General features: G+C 38.0%; 1 protein-coding gene across 2 annotated transcripts in view; it reads right to left on the bottom strand.

Moving 5' to 3' along the window:
* CRTAM (cytotoxic and regulatory T cell molecule) overlaps positions 1–5303 on the bottom strand; it is a 45917-nt gene extending 40614 nt beyond the window's left edge. The window contains exon 1 of one of the 2 annotated variants that reach the window (XM_074321458.2): positions 5175–5303. In XM_074321458.2, coding sequence (XP_074177559.2) covers positions 5175–5220 — 46 coding nt within the window. In that variant the 5' untranslated portion in view covers positions 5221–5303. The remainder of the gene's footprint in view (positions 1–5174) is intronic. The other variant, XM_019718581.3, reaches the window with a different exon arrangement.
* Positions 5304–12828: the final 7525 nt, after the last annotated feature.

Raw genomic sequence — 12828 nt, 5'->3', positions numbered from 1 at the left:
GAAACGTTTGAAATTACAATGGAATTTCTTCTAATGTTAAGCAGCATCTGAGCCAAGACTTTGAATCTAGTACCGTCTAACTTCCATTGTTACATAACCATTCCATTATGATTCTTGCTTTATTCTAGTTTTTGTGCATTATCTTGCAGATTGAAGTTTCTAGAGGGCAGTGACTATGTTTTATATTTCTCTAAAATTCATTTTTTAAGAAACTATCACAGTGTGAGCTTGAAAAGTAATGGTTTAATGCCAGCTTTCATGATGACACTAAAATGTAGGCAGTGGACAGATATCTTTGCTCTCTTGTTGTTAATAAGAATATTGAGAGACAGAAGAGAAGTTACTACATTGAATCAATGATAGAATAAAGCAACATGTCCTGATTCCGTCCTTTGGGCCAGAAGTTGAAACTTAGAAATTTTGCCAATGTTCTTCCCTTTGGTAAAATGATTGTCTAGACAGGGAGACTGCATTTTGGGAGATGGGATTGGCAAGATTTATCTGGTAGCCTGTTTTTAAATAAATATCTCCCATTTAAAAAAATGTATATATCATTGTCTTTTCCTCAGGATACATGCTTATTAATTAAATTACATCATTTAATTTTTACAATGTCTTAAAAATTGTAATGAAATATAGTATGGCTTTTTGGCATGTACTAAAGAATTGTATCTTCTAAGATTAGTATTTGCTCTTGCTGTTGAGAATTAAATATCAGAATTAAATATCAAACTGACCACAGCTATAGATGCCTGAGTTTCAGATGGAAAAGTCTGTGTTTAAGGTAGAGAATATTAGTAGTTTTCTCTACTCTTTGCTTCAAGCCTTGCTTTTGGCTGTACAGGCCTATTTGTCTTTCAGTGTTATCATGTAGACCCCATGTTTGATTTAGAGACAGGAAATCATTGTAGAAAGGAAGAATAGCCCAAATGAGAAGCCACAGACCCACACTGCCTCAGCTATAGTGCTTAAAAATATTGTTCAAAGTGTCTAGGTCATGTTAAAGGGTGGATGAAAAGGATAGCTGTACCTAAGTTTTCATGGCACATTTCCTAAGGAAAAGTTCCCATGATCCTCTTATTGCCACTAAAAAACTAAACTGGAACTCTTCTTTTAAATTGCTGTTCACCTAAGTTTGGAGTCAAACTTTCACCTTCTTTGTCAGAGGGGTGAGGTGTGGGTTTTTTTCTTTATTCACCACTTCCTCCCCTGCAGGCTTTAAAAACATGTATATCCTTATTTACCCTTAGCCTTTCTTCTATAGATGCTGAGTGTTTTGTGCCTACTCCTTAATTCTCCCCATCTGGGCTTCAGCGTTCCCCCTAGCAAATTAGCTCTATGTGGCTCTGAAATACTGAATATACAGAGCTTGGCAATGAATGACTGTGGGGTCTCTCCTGGTAGGTCACCACTAACCACTGGTAGGTCATGTTCACTGAGTGAGACTTCTGGGCTTGGTCATTACCTCCATAACTGGATTCATCCATTCATGCATAGCATGTATTAAGAGGCTGTTCATTGAGTTTAGGGCTATTAATTGTGACTGGTTTATATATGGAAATGGAACCTGTGACCTTCACCATCAACTCCACCCCCAACTCCATGAACTAATTGTCCTATCAGTGGAACGTCTTCACGCCAAAGTATATGTGACCAACCCTCAAGCAAAAGGGCAAGCAGCAATCACAGCCACCTACAAAAACACACATAAATAAAACCTGTGATGTTCTTAAGATTCCTTGGTTTTTCCCAAGGTTTTGGGAGTTGCAGTGTGTGATCTCCACCTTTAATAAAGGTCATGACAGTAGACTGAAGAAAGAATAAAGTATACTTTCATTTTCTTACCTTAGTAGCCCAAATTATTGTATATGGTAGATTTAAAAACTCCCAAATAGAGCAAGTGTGTCCTGCAGGGACCCTAAACTAGACGTGTCCAATTGGAACTCATCATTTCTATGGCTCCCTATGCTTTACACATTATCACCTGCTCTGCTCATGTTTCCTTGTATTCATTAATGTCACACCAGCCATTGCATACCAGATATTTGAGAGGCACCCTAGTCTCTTCTCTCTCCAAAGCAGCTCTTTAATCAATTTGTTCCTCTGTTTTTAGCTACTATTACTGCCTTAGTGGAGGTATCCATTTTTCTCTCTTGGATTATTGCAATGACATCCTGTTAGTCTCTCCTCCCTCTAATTTATCATCCTCATCTTCTTCTAGAATTACATTTTAAAAGCATAAACTTGATCCTGTGTATTCCTTCATTAGAATATTTCTTAAGGCTCCCGTTGCTTTTAAGAATCAGGCCAAAATTCCAGGTAACTTGACACCTATCTTCTCCAGTACCATTTGCTGATACTCCCTTCCAGATGCTCCACGCAAATAGCCATTTACTGTTTTCAGAAAGTTCAAGGCTCAAGAACGTACTTTGCTTTGGTCCATGCTGTTCTCTTGGCCTAGAATGCCTTTCTTATCTCCTTCAAGACTCAACTCAAATTACATCACTTTTGTCGAACTTGCCCAACCAGCCTTTAGGCTCAGTCCTCCCAACCATTACCTAGTACTCTCTCCTCAGGATACCCAAATGCTTTCAACAGACATCTATTATAGCACTTAGCACAATACTTTATAATTATTTGGTTACAAATATGTTTCTGTGGATAGATTAGAAACTCCTCTTGGAAAAGTTGTTTGACATTCATTCATTTTATATTACCGGGGCCTAGCACAAAGTAAGATTTTAAGTATTGGTTGAATTAATGGGTAAACGTGAATAAGTGCATATATTCAGAAATAAATATTTTAATAAGAGTTCAACTTTGTAATCGTTATGTTGAATAATAAAGACTAGAGCTGAGTTAAAACCAGAGCCACACAATGAGTTAATTCTCAAAACAGAGCTTTATTTACATGACTACTATGAAGCAGCAGACAAAATGTGTTTCCATTCAGATCATTACAAAAAAGAATTATTATTACTGTTTAGGTAGACTCAATAGGGAAAACTACAAGTGTGAAAATTAATCTTTGTTAAAATCAAATTATTTCCAGTATAGCTTTAAAGAAATTGTCTCAAATATGTGCCAACAAACACGTGACTCTTTCCTGATCAAAAAAAGAATCAACAGGACTCTACTCAGTTTGTAACTGTTTACATTTTCGGCTTCCTAAGCTCCACTAAATAACTAGAATAAAGGGTGCAAATTGGCGGATTTTCATCAACCACAATATGGGTCAATGGAATGAATTTCGAAAAATTCTTCATTCTTATTGTGTTCTATCCATCTTAGTAGCTATTTCTGCCAATAGTAGCCTTGAAAAGAATGCAGACTCCAAGATTATGGGACTTTTCTGGTCTATACATTTTGGGCAGCTTTAGCAATTGCGCAGTAGAGGAAGGTAGAGTGATTTCCCCATAATCCAATTAGCTAAAAACAGCTGGTGATTTACAGTGGTGCCAAAATTGATGATTTACTGCCTTTTGACTGATAAGAAAGCAACATGGCCAGCTCCTTTCTTATTTTAGACTCTGATGGGCCTGAGCAAGGTTAGGTCTGAGTGGGCAATGGATGCTCAAATACCATTGAGCCTAGAAGCCCTCTGCGTGGCCCTTCGGATGAGTTTTCACACTGGGATTTTTCAATAATAAATCTTAAAAATTGTGTAAATCGGTGGCTTTCTAACTTTTTATTCACATTAGGAAACACATTTTTTATCACAACCCAGTACACACACACACACACACACGCACATACATTAATTAAAAGTATCATGCGATAATACTTTTAGTATGTGCTTTGCACAGTGATGTTTATGTTATTATTTACTAGCTGTGAAAACTTGGGCAGGTTATGTAACTTCTTTTAACCTCAATTTTCTTATATGTAAATTAGAGATAGCAATACCTACCTACGTATCTTTGCTAGAATTAAATGTGCTTAACACAAAGTACCCAGCACTGTGCATTGCACAATAAATATATTTATCTCTTGTCTTTATAAATAATATTTGAATATATTCTAAAAAACTCGTCTTAGGTTTACCGTAAGACATGGTTATTGCTGTTTTTGTTCAAAAACTTTTTTGTGTGAGGTGTTTTTATGAGATAATAACTTGAGTCCTGAAAAAGTTAAGATCAGTTAAAGGTTTCAAGCTTTGAAATAATTGAAAGTAGTTTAAATTTTTTTAATGTATTTGCTATTCTTTAAGCCACTTATTAAAGAAATTAATATTATTTATTACCAAAATTGAATACTTATAAAGTGTCTCAACATACAGGGACCAAAAAAGAAAGCATCAATTGAAGTGTATAAAATAAAAAATTGAAGTACCATGTAAAATAGGAAATCTATTTTTTTTTAAAAATAGCATCTTTCAGATGCAGTTGTTTGGTAAGTGCAGATTTAGAAGTATAGGTGCCTTAACTCCAGGTTCTATACTTTGAAACAAACACACAACAAGTAAGCAGTATGTTTATTTGTAGTTTCTTCTGCAAGAATCTGATACAAGTTGCAATCAGAACTTCAGGGACGCCTATAAGCTGCCCCCACTTTTGGGGAATAATTTGACCTGCACTTAATAGGTAACTGAGTCTTTCTTTAATTTCCATAATACTACATTAGAATTAAACACCAAAAATCAAATTTGAAAATTATCATAAAATGTAAATATAACTCATTCTTAAGAAATAAGCACAAAATTTTCATTGGACTCCTTATTATCTCTGAACTAGTTAAAAGTTGTATAATGCTTTGTCATTTGCAAAGTGCTTTCACATTTGAAATTTGAGCCTTATAACAATCCAGGGAGTTTTATAGATGAAACATTGTTATCATTCTCATTTCCAGACATAGAAATTGAGTTTCAGATAAATTAAATTATGTGACTAAGGTTTATACATCATGAAGTTTTTAAGATCCAAAACAGATGTTCTTTCAACTGGTATCTCTTAAAAGACAGATTCAGTAAGCTTGTTAGATTTTACCATATCACAGATCCCACAGAGACACACAATGATCATTTTTATACCCTTTAGCAATTGACCAAGAGATTAAATAGAGGCAGTAACATCCCCGTGTAATTTTGGCGTGGCTTGGAAATTAGCAAGTTTATCTGGATTTGGCAAAACATTAGGTCAACTGAGCATCAAAAAACATTAGCTCTAAGTCCTTACCTTGTAAGGGGAACCAAGCCAGCAAGCTGCAAACTCTCCACCACATATTGTGCTGTGCTGCTGTCACACTTTGTTGACTTCCTCTAGATTCTGAAATAAATGGAGAGTGGTTTCTTTTGAAGGGGGAGAGGCAGTAGCTCTGTGACGTCATGTGTCTCAACTCCTCCATCGGCGCTGAAAGCCCCTTTCTTAGTTAGCTGCCCCCAAAACACCTCCTGGTGGAACATTTAATGGACCACATGTGTCATCTTGATTGTGGAGTGATGTGAGTGATGTGTTGGTGGCACAAATGATTCTACCACACGTGGGTAGCACTGGTAAGTCAACCAGTTGCAAGGCTTTTGGGGAGGAGGAGAGCTGGGAGAGATGTTAAAACGTCCCTGTGTAGTGATGTCACCTTATTTTTACTTTTCCAGTTTATTAAACAATTATAATTAGACAATTTTTGCTGAGCCCTTAGGAATATGTTATATTTCTAACTCTGGCAACAATTCATAATGGTTATCAGGAGTAGAATTCATTCATTCATATATTTGCTCATCTAAAAAAATTTGTGTATCCATCCACTCATCCACCCATCCATCCATCCATCCATCCCTTCATCTATTCAGCCATCTAGTATGCATTGCTCCAAGATATGATCAGATATGAAAGACAAATTTTTGTTTTTAGGAGGATGTGGTCTAGTAGGGGTGACAACATACAAATGAACAATTTTGGTATTTAATTCTCGATAATTAGACAAATTGAGCTAGACTTGATTCCCTATATCCAGGGACACAGCCAAATAGTGATAGACTTATCTTTAGAAGACAGAGACTAATCTGTAACATTTGGAAAATTGTAAAGGAAATAATGTGTACTAATTAACATGAGTGTTAATATTCTATAAATGTATTGATAACTTGGGTAGGGCAAATTTTATTAATCAAAAATGTCTTTCAAATATTTTACCAATTTCAACAGGTAGAAAGGGAATAAAGAGAGGACAGAAAATAGAGTTTTCCTGCAGATTGTTAGGGTCAGCCCCAGATTGATTAAATCAGAATCTCACTTGAATGAGGAACCAACTGTATGTTTAACAAGCTTCCTAGGTATCGTAAAGTAGGTTTGAGAACACTGATAGTGCGAGTATTCTGGAATAGAAACCAAGAGATGTGGGAGTTAGCCATGACTGTGCTATCAGCTGGTATGGCTAGAGTCATAGAAGGTTTTTCTGAATGCTTGTTAATTATATTGAAATATATTGACTTGCTTATGGAAGCAGGGTGTAAGTTGCATTGTACCATTTTTTAAAAAAGAAATAATCAAGGAGTTTGCTTGAGGTGACACAGTGAGTTTGTGGCAAAACTGAGAATACAAACTAAGACTTCTGAGTCTTTGGTCAGCTTATGTTTTTCCCCATTAAGATTCCCTCCAGGACTCCAGTTTTTATATTTAAGGCTCCATGGCTGTCTAAGCATTTGATTTTCCTTCCAATGTTGTGTCCTTGCTTTAGGGTGACAATTTATTTTTGTACCCTCTCTCCTACACCCTTGAGAAAGCCCAAGGAAAGTGTTTCTTTGGGCCTCTCATGGAAGGTATGAATTGCCCATTGCTTGTTAATAATTTCTCACATTTTCACCTAGAAGAATGTTATTCTTATAGGATTTTAAAAATACTTCCTGTCAAAACACAGGAGGAAATGGCTTTATTTCCAATAGTGTCAGATGTGACATCATGGAGCCAGCAATATGTCGGGTCTTAGATATTGATTGATCTTTCATATCTTGAGCTTATCATATAACTTGAATGTATGATGAGGTCAAGAATAAATTTTACAAGAAACAAAAGTAAAAATGTCATCATGGCACTTCTCATTTGAAGCCATTGGGAAAAAAATATTGGACCAGTTCTAAATTAAATTCAGGTAAGGGGTCTGGAAAAGGGTCACTTTACTTTTCTGTTTTCCAGTTGTGGTTTTCTGTAATTTTCTCGTTGGATAAAAATGTACAGAAACATAGGTGAAAACAGAATGAATACAGGACTCAGGTAACCAGAGAATGAAATATTCTGAGATTGAAACCTAAATTTGCAGTGTAGTCTATCCCAAATCTATTGATTTGATGTGATTTTAGTACAACACCTGTGAACGGATTCATATAAAATTTGCCAGGTATTCACTTAACTGCAGACAGATTTTTTCTTTACTTTCCATTCTCTTTCTAAAACACAAATTTGATGTTATTCTCTATTCAAAAACTTTCAGTGGTTTCCTTTCGCCTGAAGGTTATAGTCCAAACTCTTTAGCAAGTCATTTAAGGCCACTCACACCCAGGCTCCAATCTACCTTTTCAGTCTTTTCCACTGCTCCCCAATATATACCCATAGAAAATTCTTATCATATTGCAAGCACATAGTACATTTTTATATTTGTAGTCATACTGTGCTACAGTCCACACTGCCCTCTCTGCCAAAAATGGCCTTCTCTTTCTGGGGAGATTCTATTCATCTCCCAAGGCCCAGATCAAATGCGGCATTTTTCAGAGAGTAGTAATAACTGGTGATTAAGAACATGGACTCTGGAACCATAGCCTTCATTTCCTCACCTATGAAATGGGTATAATGACAGCACCTACCCAGATAGTTGTTGTGAGAATTAGAGACTTTAATGTACCTAACATCTGGCACATAGTAAATACTAGCTGAGTTAGCTGTTACCATCTTCCATACTCCCAGAAAAATATCAATTTTCTATTTTTTTTTTGCCTCCATAATAGTTTCTTTTATTATCCTGGTTTTTATTTTGATTTGCATTACATTTAGTTGAATATGCATCTATCTGTCTCCTTTGCTAGTCTCTGAGCTTCCTGAAAACAGTGTGTTTTTTATTTACCTTAGTGATCCTGAAGCCTGTCACAGACCCTTTCATACTATAGTTGTTTTTAAAATAGATTTATTGAAGTACAATTAACATAATGAGCTGTACATATTTGAAGTGTACAATTTGATAAATTTTGACATGTGTACATCTATGAAATCATCATCACAATTAAGATAGCAAACATATCCATCACTCCCAAGTTTCCTCTTGCCTGTTTTAATCCTCTCTGTCCCTCCCCACTTTCATTGATCTACTTTCTATAGATTAGTTTTAATTTTGTAGAATTCTGTATGAATGGAATCATACAGTGTCTACTTCCTTTTGTCTGGCTTCATTCGCTCAGCATAATTATTTTGAGGTTTATCTATGATGTAGCAGCCTGTGCTGAGAGTACATTCCTTTCTATTGCTGAGCAGTAGTTCAGTATATGAATATACCAGTTTTTTTTTTTTTTTTTTACCCATTCACCTATAGATGGACTTCTGGGTTGTTTACCATAGTATGGTTTTCAATACTTATTTATTAAATTGAATCAGTTGTAGGTAAACTTTAAATAAAGGGAAGCTGGTATGTTCCCAATATTTGCTTTTCATGATAATATCCTAACTCAGACAAAAATTTCAAAGTTAGCAGTAGTTAAATTAAATGCTGGTCCTTAGTTGGCACTTCGGGTATGTACTCTGATGTACCACTCAGATTCTTCCTTGATCCCCAGTGGCTGGAAAAATTGGACATGTCAGCTGGGTTCCCTTCTGAGAATTGCGTGAGAACCATCTCACTCATGGTCACATCTCCTTCAAGGGGCACCCAGGAGAGGACTTAAAGGTCCTGTCCCCTTGCCTCAAAGTAGAGCAACTCTGATGGGAAAGGTTCCAGCTCCAGAGCTCCTGTGAAGTCTCAATCAGTTAAGGCCTTTTTTGCAACTTCATCTCAGTTCAGCTCCTCTCAGCCTGATCTTGCTTCCTTCATAAGTATTGTCCCCAAAAGCACTCTCCTATAAACTCCAGTGCATAAATCTCCATCTCAGAATCTGACCCAGGGAACCTGACCCATAATTGCACTTGAAATATGAGTGAGTCAAATGAGTGAATGAAAGAATGAACTCTTCATTTGAAATGTAAGCACTGATCTTTTGCTCTGAAACCTAAAAGGATACTTGACTTACAATTCTTCCCAAGCATTAAAGAAGATCTTTAAATTTCACTTGGGGCAATGATAAGTATATCTTTTTCACCCACGGGTGTGATATTCAACTGGTCACAAACATTGACAAATGTCATGAAAGTCCACTGGACTCAGAGATTAAAAATGGTCCGTGGGGGAAATGCTACAAAGCAGGCTTGTGAATGACATGCATTTGTGGTTTTCACGGTCCTTCCCACTCTCTCATCACCTCCACGTCAACCTGCAACACATAGGGGGTTCAACAGGGAAAGGCAGCCCATGTGGCTGCTAGCAGGGTGGACGGAAAAGATGAGGTTGAAGGGTAGTGGTCAGGGAGTGACCTTCTATCTATTTCTAATGGAAAGGTGTCTACTGACCACACTGTATGTGGGAGGCCTTGCAATCGACAGCCAATTTGTCGTCTGATCTTCATTTCATGAAATCGTTATACTAGTATATGTTTTAGTACTAATCAGGAAGTGACATTTGATGGGGTGAAGGTGTGGAGATAGATTTTAGAGAAATAAATAAACATCTCTATTTCCCATCATCACCTTGGTCAATGTAGATTCTCAGGGAGAAAAAAACTGAAAAAGGAGACATTCATTAAGCAGGTGAAAGACTGTTTTAAGGGTAACAAAAAATAGGGGGTTTTCCCACATGTAGAAGCCACTGGGGGTTTTGTTGCGATTCTGAGAGAGGCCTAAGCTTTCTTTCTGCCCTTTCATGGCTCCCTGTGAAGAATATGTGGCCTTTCCAAAGACCAGGGCAAGAGGGGGCCTCACCTGCATTTCCCAGCAGACGCCTCGGATGGCTAGTTCACACCCAGTGCTGGGATTCTTTGAGCATTTTGTGGACTTACAGAAAATGGCTATGGAGTTTCTAAGCTAGAGCAGCAACCTTGTAATTAGTTATTGATTGAGAAAAAGTCTTTCTAGAAGCAGCCAACTGGAATAAGTATGGGAGTAAGAGGCAGACAGACTCGGACTTGTCACCTGGTCCCTGTCACTAGCAGCTGTGCAGCCCTGAGCAGACTACTTGCTTCTTGGTATCAGTTTCCTAATCTGTAAAATGGGGAGAATGATTACGGCACGAGGTGACTGAGAGGTATAAATCAAATATGGTACCCAGAATGCCCAGCACAGTGGCACATAAATCCAACAATCTGCAGACCTCAGATGGCTGGGGCCACATCTCATCCCTACAGGAAACATAATAAGTTAGAGGTGCCTGTAGAAGGACCGGACAATGAGCTTCCATTCTTAAGGTTTGTACCTAGAATTTAATCTAATTAAATGGATCAGTCTGAAAACAGAACCCAAGTAAGACCTGATATCGAACGAAATTGTGGTTTGGTAGGAATGTACCACAAAAAAGCAAGCGCCAGCTTCAGGTCTCAGCTCATGGATCTTTCCCAGGGCCAGTGTCTTCTGCAAATGAGAGGATGGGAAGAGAACAGTGGTTTCCAAGCCGTGTTCTGAAGGATCCAAGTATCCTCCAGATGCCTCAGGGTTCTGGAATATTTTCCTTAAGCTTTCTCTAAGAAAATATTTTAAACTATTAATCCAGGCTCTGGAACCAGGCTGGCATGGCTCAAATCTCAGCTCTCACACATGTGACTTTGGGCAAGTTGAATGCTTCTAAGACTCAGCTTCTTTTGAAAACTGGGAATAATTATAGCATCTGCTGAATAAGGTTGCTGAGAAGACGAAAGAAGTTTATACATACACGTTAAGCACTTAGAAAAGGGTCCAATTATACACACACACACTCAATAAATGCTGGTTGTCACTTTGCCCGCCACTGGATATCACCAATCTATTAATTTGTTATGGCAGGTAAACTAGTTTCTATGCCAGACTCTTTGGGCCTAGAACAAAATCCAAATGTTTCACCCTGGTCTATAACACGTCGGCAAACTTTTTCTGTAAAGAGCCAAGTAGCAAATATTTTAGGCTTTGCAGGCCATATGGTCTCTACTACTGACTTCTGTCCTTGTATCCTGGAAGTAGCCATAGGCAATATGTAAATGAGTGAGTATAGCTGTGTGCCAATAAAACTTTATTTATAGACACTGAAATTTGCATTTCGTGATTATCATGTGTTATAAAATAATATTCTTCTTTTGATGTTTTTCAAACATTATAATTGTAAAAAAACATTCTTAGCTTGTGGGCTGTACAAACACGGGCTGTGGGACAGATTCTGCCTGTAGGCAATAGTTTGCCGACTCCTGGCGGACAGGACCCCGAGTTTTTGGGTCTGCCTCCTCGCAAGCCTCATTGCCCTCCCTTTCTGCCACGCTGACTAAGCTTTAGTTCCCTGACCCCTTCTGTTCCAACCCAGCTGGCTCTGTCCCACTTAGGGGCTTCTGCTCATTCTGGCTTCCTGAACCCTCCTCATTCAGCTCTTCACCATGACCAGCTTCTACTCAGCCTTAAAAGTCAGTTTAACTGCCACCTGCTCAGGGACACCATGCTTGACCATTCTCTCTAAAGCAGTACCCCCTGTCCCATATTGCTCCCAAAGTTACTCTCTAGCCTGTAACCCAGTTTTTTCTTTTTCCCTAAACAGCATTGATCAGCAGCTGTAATTACGTATCGTGTCCATTTATCTGTTGACTTTCCATCTCTCCATTCCATAGGAGCAGGCAACCTGTTTTCTTATTTGCCACAGTGGCTCCAGCTTGCCACCCTGCTAGGAACATAGTGTTCAATCAATATCTTTCGTACAGTGAGTGAATAATACCTGATCTTCTTACCTTGTAAAATTGTGATGAGGACGAAATGAGAATGCGTTTTTAAAACGACAGTTATACAAAGGGAAGGTGATAAGGCAGCCCCTTAGACAAACCGCAGAAATCAACCACTACACACACTTTTACTGTGGTCGTTATTGCAGAAGCCAACTTGTGGGGAGAATAGCAAAGTCACAGCAACAGGAACGCGGCAGTTTTCCTTGCCTCGTTCCTTGTCCTTCATGTCCCCCAAATACAGGAAATGGCTAGATGCGTAAGTTTTATCTTGGCCTTAGCAAAAGCGATTCTTCATTAATTAGCATATAGTACCTTATTACTATTAGCATGTAGTATTAGGTATTTTATATTCAGGATCCCATTTGATATTTACAACCACACTGTAAAAAATCATTATGTGCACATTATGCAGGTGAAGTGAGTTTAAGGGCTCTAATAAGCAGCTGGGCCAGGAACATCACCCAGCTTCATCGCACTTGTGACTCAGGGTTTCTTCTCTGGAACAATAGGAAGTTCTTCTCCTGTGATACGCAGACCTTCTGGATTGCCCCGCAACAAAATGGCAACAAGTAAGCTAAATAAACCTTGGCATCTTTTCATGGCGAGGAGCAAGCCATCTGGGTTTTACATGTGTATTTCTGGCGAATTGAACTATTCTCTTTCTGCAGAAGGAAGACTGTTTTTTGGTCCTCAACTTAAAAACAACAACAAGACATTTTGCTCATTGCAGCTTAAACAAATCCAAAGCACATTTCCTCTGATGTGTGCAGGCAGGCTTTACATAAATCAGAAAAGGGCAAAATGAGTTTGGGAATCTGTCAAGTAGAGAACATCTGAGAACCAGCTACAAGGCTAAACGTAGCTTGATCTTT

The sequence above is a fragment of the Rhinolophus sinicus genome, chromosome 9, assembly GCF_057876585.1.
Source record: "Rhinolophus sinicus isolate RSI-liver-muscle chromosome 9, RSI-T2T, whole genome shotgun sequence".
Taxonomy (NCBI): domain Eukaryota; kingdom Metazoa; phylum Chordata; class Mammalia; order Chiroptera; family Rhinolophidae; genus Rhinolophus; species Rhinolophus sinicus.
The sequence above is the reverse complement of the archived record's forward strand: the minus strand, read 5'-3'. Positions and strand labels throughout refer to the sequence as shown.